We start from the raw sequence: 23,521 nt of genomic DNA on the forward strand, positions 1-23,521 counted from the left end.
TGAAAAACGCGTCAAACATGTGCGTGTGATCGATACGTTTGTGGGTAAATTTAGGCCACAGCGACGCACTGATCTGACTCCAAGTCGGAGTGAAATAAATGTGAAATGACATTTCAGGCGGTCTGCTAATAAAGGGTGCGCATCAGAAAATATTTAAGGAGTACTTTTGTTTTTGCACACGTGCACGTTGAAAGGAGAGAAGAGCTGTACAGTTAGCAGGAAGGCCTCTGATGCGGTAAAAGTCACCTTATGCACTTGTCACCAAATTTAGGATGGTCAAATAAAAATGTGAATTTAGGACAAGTGGATCCGACAAAGTGAAGTAGCGTAACGTTGAGACATTATGGAAGTGCGTGGATTTTAAATGTGAGCGCAAAGAGTCCAGCACGGAAGCCCCTCGGGTCACTCTTTAACAGAAATAAATGCGGCAGTGAGGCTTTATTGGCGGAGATTACCTGAGCGACTCTGACCACTGCTGCCGTGCGCACCACAGACCCACGCGTGTGTGTGTGCGTGTGTGTGTGTGTGTGTGTGTGTGTGTGAAAGCTACCACTAGTCGCCCCCAGTGCTCTTCAGTCTCCACTTTCCCTTCTCACCGCAGACTGAACGTCACGTCCGCACTTGAACTTGAGTTTTCTCCCATCGTAGAAGCCAGAGAGCCACACAGAGCCGCTCAGAGCCGCACGCACAGTCCAGGGGATGCGGGACTCACAGAGAGCAAACACAGTGGCTTCGCTTTGACTCGAACAGTTAAAGTCTCACCCGCCCGGCCGCTGCTGTCAGTGCAGTAGAAGTGCCAGCCACTTGGCCACATTTCGAGAAGTGCCGGGAAGAAAACTGGATTCCTTTTTTACGCACTCCACCGCGCAGGAGCGGGCAGTGTCCGGCGTGGCCGGATAGTGGACACAGGTAGAGACTGACCATCAGGAGGTGACCTCTCGCCCCCTTCCGTCTCTCCATCCTTCACTCTCCGCTCCTCTCTCGGCTCGCCGCTGACAGATGGTGTAAAAGCGACGGAGAGAACAGCGACCCCCTCCCTCACCTCAGATCGAAGAAAGGAGGCGCACAGACACATTGGCACCAAACTCCGCACGAGCGCCCGGCGCTGCGCCACGGCCGGCCACCGCGGAACGCAGGAGCCACTGCCCGCTGAAGAGATCACCTCCAGGGCGAGATTCGGCCCAGCGTCTAGTGGTCAGCTCGGGGGGGGCAACAAGCAGGCTGTTTGTGGGCGGATTGGTCGGTTATAGGAGCCGGAGCGGGAAGAGGAGGAGGAGAAGGAGAGCCGACCCTTCCAGCGCCGCTCTCCGGGCGATGCCAGTGTAAATGCCAGGGCGATGTCCCGACGCAAGCAGGGGAATCCGCAGCACCTGTCCCAGAGAGAAATAACGCGTAAGTGTTGACACGTTCAGTTTTTCACGCGTGACTGTGCAGAGGAGCTGATTTATTGAAGTACTTTTTCCAGGTGATAAAATGAATATTTTCAGAGCTGGAACAGAAAGTTTGCTTCCCCGAGGCCATCCTCTCCTCTCTCTCAGTTTACGGACAAAATTAGATCAACGCTTTATTTTGCGTATCCGACGATTACTCTCTATAAATAATTACAGTGAATTTAGAGTAAAAAAAAGTCCACAGCCGCGTCGGACTTTTACTGTAAAAATCGCTCGTGGAGAAATTGTACTTTTTTCAAACTTTATTCTTCCACCTCTTGTTTGAAATGAGGGGCGGGCAGCGTGATCACTGCGGGGATAATTACACTTTATTTGGAATGTTTTTCAGCTTCACGCGCTCCCCGGAACACGTTAAACAAAGGTTAAAAAAACAAACGACGCACCTCATGTTAGAAAAAAATACATTCGAGCTAATTCTGCTAATTTCTTTTTCACGAAGACAGCGTGGATCCTTCACGCTGAAGCGTCGGAGAACTTTACACGTTTTCAACAAACAGGGTTGTCAAAAAAAAAAATCGTAATTTTATTTCCTCGCGCACATTTTAAAGCGGCTCAGTTTTACATCTCTTTTCTTTTATCGCCGTCTTCTGAATTTTGCACGTTACAGTTTCCAGTCCGTCCTGTTCGTCTGTTTAATTGGCCCATCTCTTTCATGCTGTTTTCTGCCGCACGCATGCAAAGCTCATTCCTCCCGTGGCTGTAATATTAATGCCAGGTTTGGATTATTTAATAGGTCTGCAAAAAAGAAAAAAAGAAAGAAAGAAAAAGGGTTTCAGGGTTTCCCTCACGGCACGTTAATGCGGAACACAGTGAGTGACGGCGTCTCGGAGATAATTCTACAGAAGATTAATTTCCAACACCTCTTAGCTTATTATTCATTTATTTTTAAACAAACTTATGCGACACATTTAACGTCTTAATTACTCAAATTAATTTCCAGTGACAGGATCACTTTGCCACTAAACTTCTCAGCGTCAAATAATATTTTCTGGCCTCAGATCAGTTTTGTTGATGGACTTAAACCAAGACAAACAGTAAATCTTCACTGTTGTCGCTGATCTCCTTTTCCACCAAAGCAGTGGTTTTATTTATTTTTATTTTTTAAGATCTGTATGTTTGGTACTTTACTCACCTCTGTGCTCCAGCTGCAGGTTATTTGGGGAGACTTCTCTTGTGTGAAGGCTGCCAGATCAGATCAACTTACACTACAGTGTATCAGTGTGTGTAACATTTAGCTCTCAGCCTGAGTGCATGCAGGGGTTTGAGGCCACACAGGCATCTGTTTGCTGCGAGGCCATCGTGGTGTCAGCCCAAACAGAGACCAACACCTGAAGTCACTGAGTTAGATTAAAAATGTGCCCTCACATTAGGAGCAGACAGAGGTAGCACTGGTGCAGGCCCAGGCATCGTTTCTAATGGGGCTCATTGTGATATCAGCCTTTGCTGCTCAGAGCAGACGGATAGACAAGAAATATGAAGGTGGAGGTTAATAAATGAGCAACGAAACATGCTTCTGCACATTCTGTAATTTATGATTTACACACACATGCATTTATTTATGTGAGCGTAGACGTCAACAGACACACACACATATGCAAATGAACACACGTGAGTGAATCCTCCACTCGTGCCAAAATTTTCAAAGAATTCTTCCGGAGCTGTCAGGTGATAAAATCCCTCTGACCTGGCTCTCCGTGCCGTGTATTTATAATTTGGATTTTGCAACATGACACACACCACAAAATAATAGCTGTGCACTTTAGAAGAAGAGTTGCTTCTTAGTATATATGCAGGAAGAGCCAGGAACACTGAGGTAGATTTTTGTGCACTTTGGAGTCACAAAGTGCACTCCGACGCTCCCAGTTTTCTGCAAATCTTCCTGATTCTGATCGCAGATCATTCACACAGTTTTAAAAATCCTCCATTTCTTTCCTTTTTCCAGTTGATTAAATCAACAAGCGATCACAGTTTGGAGCTGATCAGCTGATCATTGCCCTCACTGAACACGGAAGAACCACTTGCATGTTTATCGTCTTCTTCTACACTAAATATGCACCAAACCCAGCGCTTCCCTATAACAGTAAAATCAAACAAGAAGCCACCCAGAGCGGAATTTGGTGCAACTATTCCCTCAGGGGCAGGAGCTTCATCAGTAGGACTTTATATTGTTATGTTTGTCTCACAGATTTGGGGGCATTTTTTCTTCTCGTAGCAGCAGACAGTTTACACCTGAAGGTGCCTTCTGCTTCTCATTCACTCCAAATAAGCCTGGCTTTGCTCTGAGAGGCTGATTTAAGCATGAAAAGACACAAACAGGACGAGAGCTGCCATTGTAGTCTCTCTCTCTCACACACACACACACACACACACGCACACAGAGGGCTGTGTGTAAATTGCACTTGCCCACTTGAGATGCATGTTTCCTTTCGGCTTGTCAAATAGCCACGCACCCTGCTGGGGCTATGTCTTTGTTAGAGAGAGGGGAAGAAAGAAGTCAACATCTCCTTCTTTTAAGCGTTCTCTGGATGAGGTGTGGTTCAAATAGCACAAATGAAAATGCACTGCTTCACTGTGGCTCATTAAGGATCACGTTTGTGAACGATACGTAATGAAAATCCAAATAGTTTAATGCTCATTATTTTCAGAAACGTCTCCTGACTTAAAGGATAAACAACAACAACAAACAAAAAAAACGTATCATCATATTATTTCCACGGCGACTGTAAACTGACATAAATAATGTCCGTGGTGATGTGGTGTGTTTTTTCTAAACAGACGTAATTTACGCAGCTGCCGGGTTTTAAACCATCAACCACATTTTTTAGTGGTTAAAAATAAAATGTGTGTTTCCTTAAATTTCCCACAATTTTCCTTCCCTGTAAATTATGATTTAAGAGCTTTTTATTGTTGCTGGAAATTAGAAAACATTTAAACATTTATGTGAAAAAATATAAATGTAACCTTAAAGGTGGAGTGTGTGTGCGGATGAATGCAGCAAGTTTCCCCCAAAGCATGCCTGAACTCATTTAACGTGCACGCAGTTTCACACCACTACATAACACACACACACACACACACACACACACACACACTCCAACATATCCTGCATACCTTTGTAAGCTGTCTGTCTTCTCTCTGTCTCTGCGCCTCTTCCTGCTAGGGGGAGCTCTCAGGCTGTCAGAGCCACAGTGCTCTGCCAATGAGAGAAGTGGAAATGTGCTCTGAGTGTGTGTGTGTGTGTGTGTGTGTGTGTGTGTGTGCGTGTTAATCAGATGACATCAGCGCTGAAAGACCACATTCACCTCTCTTAACTGTCAACAGCTGCACACTCGACTGTCTGCCTCTCCGTGGCACTTCTTATTTAGAGCATACATGTGAATTCACAGTAATGAGTGACTGACACATTTCATGTGTGTGTGTGTGTGTGTGTGTGTGCCATTGCGTATGACTGGAGCCACATTTTAAAGTTGTAGTAAATCCTGTGTGTAAATATTTCTGCATGTATTTTTGTCCTGTGTGTTCTTACTCTGCAGACAAACGTGCACTTTGTTTTAAAACATATTTCATAATATTTCGTTTTTCATTAGAAATCTACAAATATAAGTTTATTTGATTGTTTTTATTTCTGTGTATTTTTGTCTATTTGGAACATTTAAATTTAAATGAGTAAAAGAATAATTGTAGTATTAAAATGAATGCATGTGCTGTCATTTTGATGATTCTGAAAATTAGCCTTTTTTGCATGTTGCAAAAAAAATAAAATAAACAAACAAACAAAAAAACATTAGTCACTATCTTCACCTTACAGAGGTGAAAGCTGAGATGTTGAAGTACACCTCACACTCAGTTATGCTCTTTGGCAGATGAGCCAGTGACACAGCTGCTCTGCTTGTTTGTGAGTAGCACTTGTTTTCCGCTGCAGCACCTCCTGGGCAGGTGGCTCTGCTCGGATCTCTCTGTAACTCGCTGTCGCTGCTGTGGCGGTGGACTCAAATACACCATTACAATCCTTTGTGCATTTGGCAGCAGCGCGCTCCTGATTGGCTCGACATGGTCATCCAAACCTCACCCAGGAGTTACTTTGAATTAGCTTAAATTGATGTTTATTTCAAACTCGACTGACTTTGAAAACAGGTTGTAAGTAAAACTGCGTCCTCGCATATTTTTAATCGCCTAAACACTGAAAATGATTCTTTGAAGTTTCAGCTAAAAGAAAACAAAAGCCAAACATTTCTGAGGCATTTTTAGTCTCATAGCTAGAAGAAGAGAGGTGACAGGAAGTGAGTGAAGATTGAAACTGGGGGGGACGTGATACCGTTTGCTTCCTTTAACACCTGCTAACAAAGCGCTCCCGTACAGCGTCGACATGTTTACAGCAGAAGTATAGAGTGCAGTTTAAAATGTTACAATAAATGTTGAAAATGGATTTTTTATAAAAAAGAACAAGAGGCTGGATTATCTACAAAGTAAATGAAACAACTTTTAGTCGTCAGCGTACAATAAATATACGTCACAAACGCGACTCTGAAGTTTTAAAAACTGTATTCTCAATACTGACTTTGTATGGAAAGCCACTTCCTGTTTAGACGAAAGTGTTCTGAGGGCACATCTTAATGTTGACAGTCTCTGCGGTGGCAGATTATTTTCATCACTTTGAGTCTTCACTCGTCTGCTATCACCGACATCTACGGTCCATCACGTACGACCGTGTGTGCGAGTCACGTCCAGGACCAGCCTCGGCTGTTCACAAATAAAAGTCATTCTTGCAAAACAATAAAAAGCTCATCATTTTAGATAAATAAAGTGTGCGGTGCAGCAGCGTGTACACGTGTGTGTGTGTGTAACAGTACGCAGTGACAGTGCGGGTAAATAAACAGTTTATCAGTCGACGAGTAAGCGAGCCGCTGTCAGCTTTGAGTGCGTGCCGTGAGGGAGTGTGTTACTCCTCTGCTCTGTGTGTGTGTGATGTGCAGTCTCAGCCACAAACATTATATCTTGATTTAAGTGTGTGTGTGTGTGTGTGTGTACGTGGTAATGGTAAAAAAACACAGAAGCCAAGTCGAGTTTTGATCATTTTAGTCGAGACCCACACACGCACGCACGCACACACACACACACACACACACACACACCATTATCACTGGTCTCAACTGGCAGAATCTTTCTGGTTCTGGGAGCAATTTTGGTGCTTTTCCCATCAGCCTAACTGTGGCGGCAGATAAAAGTAAAATCATGAAAACAGCTCTCGAGGAGAGGCGGAAACAAATATTCGATTGGCATGTGGCCAGGAATGTGCTCTCCCGTTTGTGTGGAGGATTCGTGTGAGAGATTTCCATGGATTTACAGCACATGTGTGGTGAAAGGTGGTGAGACGAAGGGAACCAAACCCAGAGATGATCACCTGCTGAGGGAAAACATTTGCTCTCAATTCAAAACTAAGAGAACCTACAAACACTGAATTTCCAAATCCTTCTGGTCCAACTTCTTCAGATCCGTCGGGTCGCTGGTGATTCGTGTAGGTTAGGGTCTTGTTAATGCACACCTGTTTGTGAAGACATTTAGCAGAAGAACAATGAAATAAATTCATCTATTCAGCGCACGGCTAAAACAAAACTCTCTGGTCAATGTGGAGAGAGTAAACCTTCTGCTATGTTATAGTATTGATATGTTGCCTGTCCGCTGTCTCTTGCTAAACGATATCTACGTATCGCTCTTACCCGACTCACCGAAGCCTCGTTAAACTGATGCAGACTTTAGACTAGCTCTTTAAAAAATCCTATTAGTAATAATTCTAATATGAAGTGAGATTTGCATGGGGGGGGGGGGTCACCGTACATGGAGATTGGATTTGTTCCAGGTCAGCTCACTGGTTTTATTCTCTCTAATGTTTAGTACTGGGAAACATGCTACCACTGTACAGGACAGATGGCTGCAGCCTGCAGGCCACACACACACACACACACACACACACACACACACACACACACACACACGCACTGTGAGTCTTAGAGGTGCACAGACTGATATTCTCTAACATATAATGAGTGCAGCACATACACTCCAGTGCAGATGAATATTTGTACTGTGTTATATATGATACAATACAAGTACAATATGGTCTTTGAATGTTTAACAGCAGACCTAAAACAGGTATACGGTAGCGAGGGGTGGGGTGTTCCATCTGGAGCCTTCATCCACGTTTGACATCCCAAATCTGTTTGCATTTCTAATGTGGAGGCTGAGACAAACGGCCAGCCTGCTGCTAATCCATCATCTTGTATTAGAGACAGAGAGAGGTGATGGTGATGCGTTTGCTCTTCATCATCATCAGCATTCCCGTTTTACCTCAGAGGGTCAGTTGTTCCTCCACCCTCGTTCAGACCCTCTCGTCCCTTTTGGAGACGGCCCTCACTTACAAAGCTCGTTCGCTCGTGAAGCTGTTGGCCTTTGCAAACACCACACATGTGCTCTCCTACTGCTGTTTCACAGCAACATTCAGAACCCTGCCCAAAGCCATCTGCTCACTCACAAACACTGAAAAAACCCTGATTACGACTAATACGTGTATCTTAATTGAGACCATGCAATAACATTATTAGTGGACATCTGCTGCATTTTAACCTCCTAACCTCCTAACATGTACGGGGACCCACTTTGGGTCATAACCACATACTAAACAAGCACATTCTCAGAAATGACAAGTTTCAACTGAACTCTCATACATGCAAAGACGTGGACACAACCCGGGGTTAGATCTAGTTAATGTAGAGCTTCTCACTTACACCTTTGCTGAATTCTCATTTTCCTTCCTTCCTCAGAGGTGCGAGGCTAAATAAGTGTGTGTGCACTGCAGCAGTATGCGGTGTATATTGTGTACTTTGGTGTTTGAGATTGAAAAATTCTAAAATATATAGTTTGTGGTGTGTTTGAGATGGTGGCTGAAAATTCACCTTCTTGGACTTTTAGATGTCTTGAAAAAGCTTCGAAGCGTGACGGAGGCGTGACTGCACACATATGAAGCTGCACTGTTGTGTCGGAGCCACCACACATTGACCATTAAGCCTTATGTTAAGTGAGTGCCGCCTGGTCTAACAGGTAACAGGTCGTTGGTCACGACTCTGCACGAGCAGCTCTTTTAGTGTGTCGCTCAGACACGTGGTAACCTAATTACACGTTTGCGTCATGTATAGATTTCAGCATGCGATGAGCAAACATACACCCAGGTTAACTCTGACGTGTCTCCTCTGTTTTGTTTCTCGTGCAGCGGAGGTGGAGCGTCCAGATGGCGCTTTGCTCTCCGAATCCCTACCCTCCAACCCACTCACCCTGCCCTCCAATCCACTTGGCCTACGTCCCCATCCTTTGGACCCCAGCTTGGCTCACACCCTGCCGCCTGGCCTCCACTCTGACCACGACCTGCTCACTTGCGGCCAGTGCCAGATGACTTTCCCGTTGGGCGACATACTCCTCTTCATTGAGCACAAGAAGAAGCAGTGCCAAACACCGCTGCTGGCCAACGGCTGTTATGACAAGATGAACGACCGAGGAGGAGGAGGACAAGGAGACAGTCCAACTCTGCAGAGCCTTCATCACTACGCGCAGAGGGTGGAGCTAAGAAAGGTGTTGGAGCCAGTAGAGGTCGGCATCCAGGTGACACCAGAGGAGGAAGAGGTGGGAGGAAGAGGGGAACGAGGTGAGAGAGGAGAGAAGACACCAACCAAAGGAATTTTCCCGAAGCAGGAAAACATGCTATCAGGTAGACGTGACCTACGCAGGGAAACACACTAAAGCCTCTTCTTTCTAAGCACAAATACATAAATGTCACTTTTATGTCTAATTAAATTCATGAAGTCAGTTCAGCTTCAGCTGCGTTTGTTACTTTTTCACATAAGGGCAGGCCAGGTAGGTGTAAATAGATCATTTTCATGAATAATTGAAACCACAGTTTAAAAACTCTGGTTTTCTTTGGCTAACATGAACATTTTTGGATGATTTAAACAGAATTTAAGTGAAACTAATGTGAAAAAAGAAAAACCATCAGGAATGGAGCATTTTTGAGAGCACCGTATTTTCACTTTCTGCTGAACAACGTTGCTGTGCAGACTCGTCAGCATGTTGCCAGATTCAGATTGAGGTTTGGTTGCTTTAAGAAAGGGGAAAAGCTCAAATCCTCCCAGTGACGCTTCAGTCTGAGCCTCAAAAACCAACCACAACTTTTGCTTTTTCTTTGTCGCATATGTAGCATCTGTGACCTTTAGAGGTGTGAGCAGGTTCGTCCCAGGCTAGTCCCTCTGACTCAGAAAGTTCAAGCTCATTTCATCTGAATCAGCTCATATTCACAATGCTCACACATGGACACGAGGCCCCTCTGACAACAGCTTTTCATTTATCAGCTGGATGCATCCAAGGATATCAGCTGATGTGGTCTGGCACTGAAATCAGCTGCTGGGATGAGCTTGAGTTTGTGGCCTGCCAGAACCTGGAATAAACTATCATTGTTATCCAGATGTGTTATAGGTAATGATCAGTTTTCCGGAAATGCTGAACTATTTAATTCCAAAGAAAAATCTTTAGGTAGTAACAAACCAGCAATTTTTTCATCAGTCTAAATATATTCCTGTTTTAGTTTTCGTTTGTGTGATGGCGTCCTCTCGTTCAGCAGAGGAAGAGAGACGTTCTTTTTATTAGAGGACATGGACAGCAGAGGGACAGACGAGGAAGAGGGGTGAGACAGGCAAATTAGGGAGGCAAATCTCTAAACCCCCTCAAGGACTCGGTTGAAACAAATTGAGCAAAACATGACAGAGAGACTCACCCCGACTTTCATGGAGAAATCCAGTCTAAGCCATCTGCTTAAAAAGGTGAAAAGCTCATTAAAATTCAAATAAGCACAGGCAGAAAAAAACAGCACGAGAGGAGAAGAAAAAGTGGGAAAAGACAGAAAGAGGGATTAAAAAGAGGCTAGTTTCATCCCCATTCAGTGAAGTAAAGAGGCAGTTTAGCAGGAGAGCATCTGTGTGTGTGTGTGTGTGTGTGTGGGACCAGCAGTTATCGCTCAAACCAGTCAAGACACTCGTAAAGAAGCCTGTGACAATAACCCTGTCGTGCTTTTCTAGAGGTCAGTTTGAGCAGCACTGAGGATCGCAGGCTCGGTCTGCAGACTAGCAGTCTGTTAGCACAGGCAGCATGGTTAGCATCGCTACTATCTGCATGCATTATTCAGAATGACTAAATAATAAAAGACTGATTTCCTGTGAACCTACACATTCCTCAATAATCTCACCAACTATATGTAGACCTACATATGAACCGAGCTGATTAGTGGAATCAGCTTAAACGCTCCATGAACGGGAGCTGAAACAGAAGACAAATACAAATGCAACGTTTAGGGATGTTTCAGTGCCGGCTCACCTGACTGAAACAGTTCTGAAAGCTTTGAAATGATCTATAATATTTTATTTTTATTTTGAAATGAACTTGATTAAGAAATCTCGTCACATGTGATCAGCATCCATTATGTATCGAATCGAGTGGTAGATTAGAAATCAGCACATGAACGATGTCAGAGAACATGTCACTATCACACAGGGTTGGGCTATGTCCTATAACACCACTGACATCACGTCTCTAATGTGTAAAATGGTTATGACATTTGGATGGAAACATGAATAAATGTATTGGCCTAAAGCCAGGTGAGGAAGCTCACAGGTGAGCCTCTCAGTGTGCAGGACTGCGGTTTCGCCTACATTGTAAACACTGTGTTTGGGCCTGAACTTCATCAATATTTTACCAGGCTGTTACAGCTCTGCCGGGCAGCTGTGCATTGCTGCTGTGGACAGCACAGCTGCCTGTACTCGTGAAGCTCGTGGAACGACGCTCCAGCTTTGCATTTAATGCAACTGTCTGAATTGTGGGGTGCAAAAAGCTGGAGCGCAGTCCCCAAGTGTGTGCAGAGCTGTGCGCTCAGGCATGTCTGCTAATTGAGTGGCACTGGCCATGCTATTGGGTCGGCATTATTACATTTATGTGCATAAATATATATCCACCCTGTGTTTAAATGCATGCAATGTATCGAACTGCCATCCTCCCATGAAATCAACCCCACGTGCGCTGCGTTGGAAGACTGGAAAATATAATTGCACAATATTTTTTATAGCAGAAACTGCAATAATTTTCACATTAAAAGCAAAAACATATTAGCGACTCAATTGGACGTGCACTGCAGCAACTGTAAACTATATTGCTCCAATAACATTTTATGTTTGAAAATTACCCACGGTGTTTCCACATGAAATATGTCCAACTAGCACCTTATTAACACGAGCAGGAGACAGAACAATTTATTAATCAAGCTGGAGTTTAATTTGGAGAGCGCGCTCTCAGCCCCTCTCGTCATTACTGGGGGATTGAAATGCGGCAGGTGGAATTTTCTCTTTGTAACTCAGACCGGCTTTTTCTTCAGCGTATTTTTTTAGCACCTTTCATTACCTGGTGAAAGAGGGAGGGACAGAAGCACAGGGAGGGAGGAGAGAGAGATGGGGAACGCGATCAGGGACATGACGGACGACACTTCTTTGTAATTGGCTCCCAGCAGGTCAAACTACTTGTTTATTGTTAAGCTTTTACACTTTCATTTGTCCTCCATGTGAAATGGAACACACACACGTGTGCACACGTGTATGAGCATCATGCCAAGTTTCTTTTAACCCCTAAATTAGAAGAAGTGTTTGTGCTGTGCGAGAGCTGCTGGGTTTTTCCTTTTCCTCTCTCCGTCTGTCAGGTAGCAGCGTGCAGAGAAATAACACAGCACCTAGCTTTTCCATTCAGGCTGTGAAACACGTCGCTGCTATTGTGCTGAAGGATTACGAACAACGGCTTTAGTTTGTATACACAGTGTTGTTCTGTTTCAGCTATTGTTTTTTTCCCCACAAGAAGCCCTGTTTAAAAACCTCCTGATTCAGTTTGGAAACACTGATCAAAAGGAAAAAGTGCAGTTTGTTTTTACCACAATATGAATGAATAAGAGTTTTCCGGTTTTCACACCCATCTCTCCTCTGTCTGTAGCTGAAACTCACCCAGACTTATAAAAAAAGCCGTTCCTCCAATTTAAAGGATAAAAAAAAATCATTTTTGTTTTTGCTTAAATGACACAAATCTTCTCTCATTTTTTGAGTTCATGTAGTAATCAGCCTGAAGCTTCATCGTGTCTGATTTTATAACCATGAGGAGAATCACCATCATGCCTTGCAGTTAAAGACTGGATGTGCTGTGATGGTGACATATACAACCATGCAGAGAGAAATTTGAAAGCGTACTTTTTGCTCTCTCTGCTCTCGTCACACACGGCTTCCTTCCAGACAGACAAACAGACACAGCTCGGAGGAAGCATCATCTAAACCTTCCTCACAAGCAGTGAATATTCAAAAACATAAAGCAAAAACACCCCAAAACACAATAAGCCCAGCGTTCTAACAAAGGCATTAGATAACTAACCAGGCCGAGTTTTCATACGTCAGCAGAGATGCATTCGAACAGCTGAACCAACCTTTTGTCAGCGTTGTGTAAGCCGGTGCACGCTGACAGGATACCTCGGCTTGTAGGAGGGTTTAGGATTTTAACTTGCAACCCTGAAGTCCAAAACCCTCCAGACTTTCCCAGGTGACCAGGCGTGAGGTCTCTTGGCGGCTTCACAGAGGTGCCGCACTGACAGTTTGGATTAGAGAAGGAAGTCATTTTTACTATGAGGCGCTCACACTCAGCCGTCATGCTGCGTACACTTATCACTGACGAGTGTTTAGCACCCGACACAGCGCCGGGCCGGAAGCCTCGTTAGCTCGGGCTTAATTCAGACATTTAACCAAGTCCAGTTGGAGTGGGGACACACACACACACACACACACACACACACACACACACACACACACACAGAGATTAAGAAAACAGAATAATTAATGCACTTTATTTCCATTGGGGATGTGCAATTTTTCACATATTGAAAAAACACATTTTAGGAGTGTTTGTCTGTGTTTGAATCTCATATAAATATTCTTCACATGGACACACACCCTCTCACACACACACACACACACACACACACACACACACATCTTCAATAAATAATGACTGAGCACAGTGGCATGTCCCTAAAATATTTACCATATGCTTATTTATCTTCCAAATGAAACTGTACAAAGACTTAACAAAGAGCTACGGTGCAGTGTGTGTGTGTGTGTGTGTGTGTGTGTGTGTGTGTTTGATATAACAGCCTGTACTTTAGAGGCATTGCGGTCCCTGCTGCTCTTGTTTTTTCACATTGTTTCAATAAAGCTGGGAGGCCTCTCGGATGGAGCGACGGCCTTTTTGAAGTGGTAATCACTCTGGTTTGTACTGCTGCGCGCTCTCTCCCTCACTCTCGTTCTGCCTCTCCTGCCCACTGTGTGTGTGTGTGTGTGTGTGTGCTTTGGCTAGTTCGGGTTTGTGTACGTGAATGCGGCTGTTTTCACATCGCACAGGCCTGACGCATCTCTAATAGGCTCAAAGAGGTGTGGAATCACACAACTGAAGAAGTAAAGAAAGTGCATTTAATGAGTCGCACAGTGCCGGCCATCACTGATTATGACTCATAATCTTCTATGTGATAGAAGATTGTAGCCGGGCTGTGAGTGTGAGTGGGTGAGGAGTTCCACTGTGGACGGGTCACCAGTCACACAACAGTCAGTTTCACTTAAAGCTTCCACCCTGAAACATCCACACAAGACGGGTGGAAGTTTCATGATAAACTTCTTCATATTTTTTTTGTCCCTGCGTAAATTTGGAAATAGCATCAACACTGGCACACACACGTCAAACAACACACTCTATTTAACATTAATAGACAAACCAACCAATGCGACTGTCAAGCAGCTAGCAGTACTTACAGCTCACTGACCTTTGGATGCTGCATGCTAACAGGAAACTCATACGGTGCTAAAACCCTCCAAACAACCACAATTCATGCTATCCAACAAGCTCTGAGTGACATCATTATGGATCTCAGTGGGATTCAAAGCTGTGCAGTGAACATGGTGTAGTGTGGGGATGCTCGTCATATTCAAATATTAGTATCATCGTGAATGATGTTAAAATCATTTTGAAACATTTAATTTTTCCCTTATTTTTACTGACAGCTGGTTGGGTGTAAACAGTGCTGCTACCTCAAAGTGGCCGTAATGGACATGAAAGCAGCGTGAAAACACTAAAACGATGGCCGAGTCATGCCAGCGCTCTGAGTCTCACTGAATTTGTCCTGATACCGTTTTGGACAACAGACCAATAAGAATCCAGATGAAGCAGCGTGTCGCTGGACTCACCGCGTTTAAGGAACTCAAGCCTCCATCGGCCCTGCTGAACTTTAAGCTTGCTCGTGTTTCTCCACTTCTTGTAAAGAAACTCTGGTGGACACTGTGTGAGACGGACAGACCTGCAGACGGAGGAAGAAAGAGCATATTTATCGTTAACGGAGCATCTCGTCCTTCTCTGCCTGCTCAAAATCCCTTTTTGCGAGTTTTGCCATGTCGCCTCGCTCTGCTGTTAATCACTTTGCATGCACTCATTTAAATATTAAAATTTTCTTTAATCATCAAAGCCAGTATGCATCATGCATATTCATACCCCCAGCCACCCCCCATTCCCTGGATCTCAGGTTCATTACTCTGCTGCTAGCCATTAGCCACTTCCCTAATCACACAGTTTATACACACACACACACACACACACACACACACACACACACACACACACACACACACACAGGTAGCCACCAGCACTAACCAGTGGTAATCCGCTAACTAGACTTAAACACACAGGCATCCCTGCAGTCTAAACTGAGCGAGCAGGCTTGTCATCCATCCCGGCTGAGATGGCTGGAGTATTTGTCAAGAGGCTCGGCAAAACCTTCATTTGCATAATGACTTTGTAGTTCTGCATTAATAAAATTTGCATATGAAGCCATGTTAATTACTCCTGATCAGCCTTTTTTGCATTCATGCATGGTAATTTTGGGCGACTTGCAAAAATTGATGTCCTGGCGCCTGTGATGAGATTGGTGGAGGAGGCGCTCTGTATCTGTGTGTAAGTGAGGCTGAAGGGATGTGGAGATGATGAAGGTGGAGCGTTCGGCTGTGTTTGGGGCTTTATCAAAGCAGAATAGATGGCAGATTGGTGTGGTTTGCTTTTCGGGCGCCATTTCTCTTTCCGCTTATAACTTTTTTCTTTTTTTTAATCTTAGTGAAAAGAGCTTTCCAGTAAAATCCTCTCCTACTTCTACTGTACAACACACACACACACACACACACACACACACACACACACAGAGCCTGGCAGGCAGCCATTTGTGAGTCTATTGTTTACTCTGGGTTCTACATTTCAAACAGCAGACTCCTCAGACTGTGCTGGGTTTGATCAGGACTTGATGCTTTTTTATATGTGATGTCATTTGATTTGCAGTTTTACATTTTATCTGTAAATATAATTGTGATAAAACTCTACCTGTAATAAAGCCACGGCATGGCCTCAGCTTTCCTGGGTGACCGTGTCTGTCGAGGCTGTAACGACGACACAGATGTGATGTCAGCTCTTTTCTTTGGCTTGTTTCATAGCTGCAGAAATGCAGCTGTATAAAACAGCATCTTCATAAGTGAACAAAGGCTGATTTTAGAAGCTTTCTTGGCTTATTTGAATTCCCCACAGACCTGATCAGGTTCAACAAACCTCACAGTTACAGTTTCTTCCTGCTCCATTTCAGGCATTCATTTATTTTTTTTTGCATCTTTGCTAAGATTTTCATATCGAGCTTTTAATGTAAGCATCGTGTTTTTCTTCAAAAATCAAGCAAAAGTGCAAGGAGAGAAACGTTATGTTTTCCATGATTCCTTCGAACACAACAACAAATTAAAGCCGGACCCTGTTAGTGTCGACCCGCAGGCTGGATGCTTTACTAAAAATGATTTGACTTTTTAGGAGTCTCCGTGTCAAACACTGTTTAGGTTTTTTATTGAGCGCACAAGTCCTGAAATCTAAAATCATGTGTGGTCTTTCTGAAAAACACAAATATGTGAAATGTCCTCTTGCTGCGTCACAGCTCTGACAGTGTGCGAGTGACACAAGATCAATTCACACAAGGCTGAAGGCCACAGACATGCTCCTATAGTGGACAGTGAGGTCTCTCATTCCATGTTCATAACGACATACAACAATACAATTACAGATACTCATAATATTATCACATAATAACAGTACTTCACTTTTAAATATAGGTGGTTACTGTGAAAACTGTGGCAGGTAACAGAAGCACGTGAGGGCATGCTGACCAGTCACTGCACGTGTCGTCAGAGCTGTAAGGATCACTTTGCACAGAACCGATCGTCTGTGTAAAGTCTTGGTTTCTCGGTGAATAAGCCCTCATTTAATGGGAGAGTCTCTCTTATAGCGTGTTGGCCTCTTTGACAATGGCAGATCAGATCGGGTGGCGATAAAGCACTTGGTATCATTTTGTTTCCTGTTGTGTGCCTGAGCTGTTGTCAGACAGGTAGTCTGTGAAGAGACGTGAATAGAGAGACGAGAAAGGCGAAGGAGGTGGACTGGAAGGCTTTGTGGAGGTGACAATGACGGGATGCAAAGCTATACGTGCGTGTGCGTTCACTGACTGACTGATGATATTTGAGCACCGAGCCCCTCAAGGAAGGGATACAGTGGCACTCATTGCAATGTGTGTGTGTGTGTGTGTGTGTGTGTGTGTCTGTGTGTGTGTGTGTGTCTGTGCATGTGTCTGTGCGTGTGTCTGTGTGTGTGTCTGTGCATGTGTGTGTGTGTGTGTGTCTGTGCGTGTGTGTGTCTGTGCATGTGTGTGTGTGTCTGTGCGTGTGTGTCTGTGCGTATGTGTGTGTCTGTGTGTGTGTCTGTGCATGTGTGTGTGTCTATGTGTGTGTGTCTGTGTGTGTGTGCAATTTTATAAACACATAACCTCTGTAATCGTGTCAAACGCAGCCGTTTATTATCGTATTATTACAGCAGCAGTAATTTTGCTGTCAGTATCAACTTTGTGTTAAGTTAGACGTGTAGGAAGGTTTAGTGACACTGGTCAGAATTATTTATCTGTAATTTTCCAACATTGTGACTGATCTGTGTTAAGAAACTGTCACAGTGCTGGTAAAGGACCAGTCTTTAATCATGTGTGTACGAGGGCGCACTGCAGAGGGCTCGCAGATAAAACTGCCAGGTTCATAAAGAGTTCACAGCAGTGTGAAACATATTAATGTCACACGGATGCTTGTGTTTTCTTTGTATGTTCAGTGCTATGTGTTCAGTACCATAAAATATATTTAGCCTTTGCAACATCGAAATATGCAGACAATGCTTTCAAATTTTGCAAGCCTGAAATGTACGAGAATCACTTCAATGCTGGAGCCATAATTAAAATTTAAATACAGCAAAGTGGGATAAGTGTGCTGGGATTCATGCACTTGTAGAGAGGAAGTGCATCCCTGCAGTGTAAAAATAGAAAGAATAGCACTAAAATTCCACACTCACCTATTTGTCAAGCTCTATTTCTGGTATCTGGAAAGTGTTCCACACAAGCGCACTTTGTACAGGAAACTCCACTTGGGCTGAAATAAATAAAAGAACTTGGTCGTTAGCATGAGACACTGGATTTTTGCATCTAATTTGCAGCAACAAAGGTGAAGCAAAGACACATTTTTGCATTTGTAAAGCATATGCCTGGACGAACTTTGTCCCCCTGAAACGAGTCATCTGGGCTGACACTGGTCATAGGAAACTAGCAAGCTAGTCACCGTCAGTTTAGTCTAACAGAACTTTATTATTATTCATATTTGGTGTTTGAATATGCCTCCCAGCTTTGTCATAACACCAGTAATCCCAGACTTCTCTGAATTAACTGCTCAACTTTGCTCGGACTGAGACCAAGGGCTGTCTCTGCTGTGTCTCACAGACAGCACTGTGCTTTGTCTTGTCTGCACCACCACAACAACCTACTTTATCTCACCAGCTTTGAGGATCTGAATCTCCACCAGTGTCACGTTGACACTGCTGGTTTTTGCTGCAACTCTGCATCCAAGATTTGATTTTGTGAAGTCGGATGGTAGCACAAGAGGGCTTTGGGGGATCGGGGAAGCATGTACATGCTGCAAAACAGACACAACACCTCAAAGACAGGTAACATATACAGCAGCCCAGTGATGCTTCAAACCTTTTTACACCAAACAGGGAGAGGCGTAGCTCTTGACTAAAAATAATTTGACAGCACTGTCACTGCTCACTAGCAGGCAGCAGCATTCCCAGTCTAGCCGCACGGACACGATGGGATTATCCAAGTGTTTTGCTGAGTTTGAGGGAGACTCATGACTGCCCCTCTTCTCTATAATAGCCTGTCGGCATTTAACACTGGCCAAATCACCACTTAACAAAAGCTAATTTCTCACTTGGTTAAACTGGGAAGGATTAGGGGCCCTGTGTTGGTGCAGTCCATGTTTGGTGAAGAGTGAGGGATGGAAGGATGTTAGCAAAAGATTTAAACCTCAATTACAAGCGAGCGAGGACTTTTGTGCATCCGTGGCGAAGGTGGGACGCTGAGGTTTAGCCACTTTGCTGGAAATGTTTGCTGCCTCATTGTGTGTGCATGTAGGTGTGTGTGTGTGCAGAGCTGAGGGTGACATAGCCTGACAAATACATGATGATCCCCTTGTTTAGAAGGCTTTAAATCTCTCCAGTTTCACATACTTACTGCCTTGGCTTTACATGAGGAGGTAGGACACATAATCCAAGCAATTTAAACCTTTCCTGTGTTTTATGACAGAAACTAAAGTGCTGCTGTTTTGTTGTGTGGCTGCTGCATTTTCCTGTAACTCTCTGAGGTTAGAGGGTAACCCTAACCCTGACCTACACTTTGGAAATATGGAAAAATGCATTTGTGCATAGGTTAAGTATTTCTTAAAAACTACAACTGCAGCTTTAGGTTCAGGCTGAGATCTTCTGGTGACCTAAACCTGGATCTACTCCTTTATTTGAATTTGCACCTGTGTTTCCAAACAGAGACAGAAGATCTGTGAGGCTAAAATGCTAAATGGGCTGTTTGGCCCTTTGTACAACATGCCTCATTCACTCATTCACACTGACGGATGAACCGCAGAGGACGTTTGTCATGCAGGCAGGCATCAAACCAACAACCTTCCAACTGCTCTTCCTCCTCAGCTGCAGCCAGTTTGACCAGTATGCCTAAAATTCACCAAATATAAACCAGCTCAAGCTTCTAGCATCACTTTTCATCTCCTTTAAAACTGCCAAACAAAGTTCACAACAGAAGCTTTAGAGCGTTTTCTTTTCTCCCTTTGTGTTTTTTAAAATCCTGTAAGACCCTTAAAACCAGTTAGTGCACCTCCTCTGCCACAGTAACACGTTCTCCTTTGTTGTGTTGTTCTTACACCGTCCAATGTTTCAGCCTTCAGTGCTCACACTCACTTATTTTGTGTGAGGGACGTTCTAGTGCTGCAGAATCAGAGCGGTGGTCTCTCTCAGTCTTTGGACCCTTTAGCTGCTCTCAGTGTCTCATCTCCTCCAGACTTTTGGGGGGACAAAGAGAGTTAGAGTTCCCCCTCCCAGAAACAGCAAACCCTTTCGTTTGTATCAAAGCTTTGCCTCACCCCTGCTGACACCCCTGAATTATTCACTTAGAGGAAAGGATAAACAAAGCTCGCTAGCTACAGTTGTTCTATTGATTTCTCTGGGCAACATCGCAGATAACAAAAAGAGGGCTGGAGGAGAGAATCTCGGCTGCTGCCATCTCTCATGCTCACTCTCCTTAAAAAATAAATAAATCTGTAAATAAATCAATAACGTGGAGTTTTTCTTCGGAGAAAACAGCCCACGTCCCGTTTCACAGGAACGCGAGTAATGCATTCATAAATATTTGTTGTTATTTAGGCAGCAAGAGCACATGTGAGCATCTCCCCCCGTAGGAACGGCCTTTCTTACCTGTGGGTTCGACTAAAATTACCAATTGTTGGGATAATTTGGTGTTTACAGCGAGGCTGAGGGGGCCGGCCAAGTAAACAATGCTGGCTGTAGGCCAATAACTGGCAGCAGCCCTCTGATGAGAAACAGGCAGATCTTTTCTTCAGCGTTTCTCTCTGGCCTTTCTGCACTGGCACTTCAAAATAAAAGCCCACCTTGTTAGGTATACTACTTAAATCTCTCTCGTGCACTGAGTTACTGGGATCGTTAATTTTAGGATCATCTTCATATGCACTCCTGTGTTTGTGATCCTGCAGGATCCTTAAATTCCCCCTTTTTCACCACTTAATGTTTGGCAAATTAAAGGCATGTGAGATCATTGTAATTTGGCAGGTGTTCCCTCACACCCCGTCTAATCATCAAAGGGCTTGTCCACTGCATTTGCTACCCCTGCCCCACAGCACGCTACTATGGCATCTAAATGCTATTTGACCCCCACTGACAAAAACTGCAGAGTCTGAGGGATTTTTTCAGCTGTGAGCGGTCAGTGGATAAAGTGTGACAGGTGGCCTTAACCTGTGTGGACTTCCTAAACTGGCTGCAATGAGGAGCTTCAATGGCGTGGGAAATGTGCCGAGTGAATCCTGATGCGATCGTGCTAGCAAAACCAAGATAAAGCCCTCACATGCACAAAAACACTCCAAGCAGAGCAGAACCAGCAGCCTTGAACTAAATGGTCCGTACTTCAGTCTAATGAGGATGGCTCACACCAACCAACTCTCTAACCACGCAGTTTTCTGATTCTCTGTCCTGTATAATGTCTGTAAGAGAGAAAACAGCTGCTCGGGCTTTGATACAAACCTCACATATAGATGCAGACATACACCTACAGGATTCACATCGTCTTCCAACTGAAGGATGAATAACAGGGTCTGAGTTAGTATGAATGAAAGGTTTGTTAACGTGGGGCTAAAGTCAGTGGGCGTTGGGAATGGCAGGAGGAATCATTCTTCACAGTTTCTAAGGTAATGATGATCTTTGTCATTGAGTGATAGTTTTCCTCAGTTTCCTTTTCCTTCTGTAAGTTAGCTGATGTTCAAACTTCTCTTCATGCTAACCTGCAATGAAAAACAAACAAAGTAAATGAGGCCTGGCTTTGGTACAATACTAACTACTAAAATACATGTTTGGCTGTCGTGCATTCCTCCTACAAAACACTTGAGCTAACAAGCTGCTGTACTTTAGCACTTAACCAGTGTTGATGGTAACAACCAGTCACACCATGTCAGCTGTTCACAGATGGCCGACCAGTTTACTGTCTGTCGAAACTGGTTCTGTGTAAGTCACGTGGTGATTGTTAGATTTTCTAAGCTGCAGTTAAACTAGTTTTCATGTGCTTTTAATACAGACATGTGAAACTGTTACGATCCACCCAGTCACCACTCGGGGGCATTTCAGCCACAAACTAAAGTTGTTATGTTTCAGCTCACTTACGCGCATTTTGGCATTTTAGCCTTTTTTCCGTTATAAGATTTCACTCGGAGCATGCCACCAGTAGGTGTAAGTGTATCCTGGAAGGGCTCTGTGCTAACTTGGTGGATGAAATTGAAATCACTGCATGCTATGAATCAGTATGACTCTGCTACATTATATAATATGACGATTGCTGGATGGGCCCCCCTGCCTGCAGGTATATACTTGAGCGTTAACAACGCAGCCTTTCCGGAGCTCTCCAGTCATGTAGCCCTTATAAGGGCCTCCAGCACAGACCTGTCTCATCATCCCTCCATCCATGTCCTCCCCTAACCCCCTTCTGGTCTGGATCTGCTCTCGACCTGCCCCACTTTCCTTCCTGCTTCTACTTCTCACTGCTGTTTCTGTATAAACAAGTGGAGTCTGACCAAAACATTCAAAGCCCAGTCTACACTCCTCCACCATTAACCCCCTATTGTACTTCTGCTTCTGCGTCCACAGATTAAGTTGGTCGAGTCAAATATGTCTCCTTTTTCCTGTTTTGCAGTTTTAGGGGAGAAGACGTTTAAATAGCTGCTAAAGATTACACTCAGATGCTTTGCTGTGGTAGGTGAAAAGGTGAAGCTGATCACGAGGAACAGTGTTAAAGTCATGAACCTGGTTTGTGATGAAATGAGGGAGAAAGAACAACAGAGAGAGAGAAATTCTTTTCTTGATGCTGGTGTCAGGCAAAGCTGTAATATGTCTTATTCAAACAGGAGGTGCGCCGCTACATCATAGTCTTGGACGGAGCTGCAAGCGTATGTGTGTGTTGTGTGTTCCAGGAGACTCCCACTTGGCAGTGTGCAAGAGGAGGAGGTGGAGGATGGGTGGGGAGGGATTTGGACGGGACAGGTGACAGGGAGACATAGAGGAGATGGCGAGGGGTTCCAAAAATGTGTTGGACTGCTGTCTTAGTGGAATCAAGCTCGTGGCAGCGTTTCTTTATTGTGGCTACAGAAACCAAACCAAGTCTTCACCTGACAAGATGTCGATGACTTCACCTCCACAGACAAAACCCAGACTCTCCACGATCCTGAGCGCTGGGCATTTTTTTAAGTAATGCAAACATGTTTGTTCTTGTTTCTCCGTTTAGCAGAAGCAGCACAGACACGGACGGATCAGCTGTTGTCCTGGAGAGTTGGGGTGGATTTACCTTTTATGTGCCACATCTGTAACTAAGTGCACCTCCCACTTGCCAGATCATCCTTGCTCCTGTAAGGCTAATGGTCCCGGCTTACTTTCAACTGTAAACACAAAGTCCACACACTGAAAGAGTGACAGGTATCAGGTGCTCCTCCATGCCATGTGCATATGTGTGTGTCCAGGATTAGGCGCACCCCCCACAGGCTTCAGAGGCTGTGTTTGGGCAGGATGAAGCCTTGTGTAGAGCCTGTTGGTGACAGCAAGAGCTTCTTCCTCACACACACACAGCTTCATACGCGCTCCCCAGGTGCAGCGGTGCGGGCCAGTGTGTGGGATTAGCTGGTATGCTCTGGCACTCTCCTCTGGTAATCCCTCTAATTTGTTAACAGGGCACAGAGACAGGGACA

At 44.4% G+C, this 23,521-nt stretch overlaps 1 protein-coding gene across 1 annotated transcript in view; it reads left to right on the forward strand.

Annotated features, from left to right (window-relative positions):
* Positions 1-615: 615 nt before the first annotated feature.
* bcl11ba (BCL11 transcription factor B a) overlaps positions 616-23,521 on the forward strand; it is a 37,325-nt gene continuing 14,419 nt past the window's right edge. Inside the window, exons 1-2 of the mRNA XM_084913951.1 lie at positions 616-1,392; positions 8,716-9,207. Of these exons, the coding sequence (XP_084770077.1) occupies positions 1,338-1,392; positions 8,716-9,207 (547 nt within the window). The 5' untranslated portion in view covers positions 616-1,337. The remainder of the gene's footprint in view (positions 1,393-8,715; positions 9,208-23,521) is intronic.

Source organism: Perissodus microlepis, chromosome 19, assembly GCF_051167445.1.
Source record: "Perissodus microlepis isolate ML-2025 ecotype Zambia chromosome 19, ASM5116744v1, whole genome shotgun sequence".
In the NCBI taxonomy this organism is placed as follows: Eukaryota; Metazoa; Chordata; class Actinopteri; order Cichliformes; family Cichlidae; genus Perissodus; species Perissodus microlepis.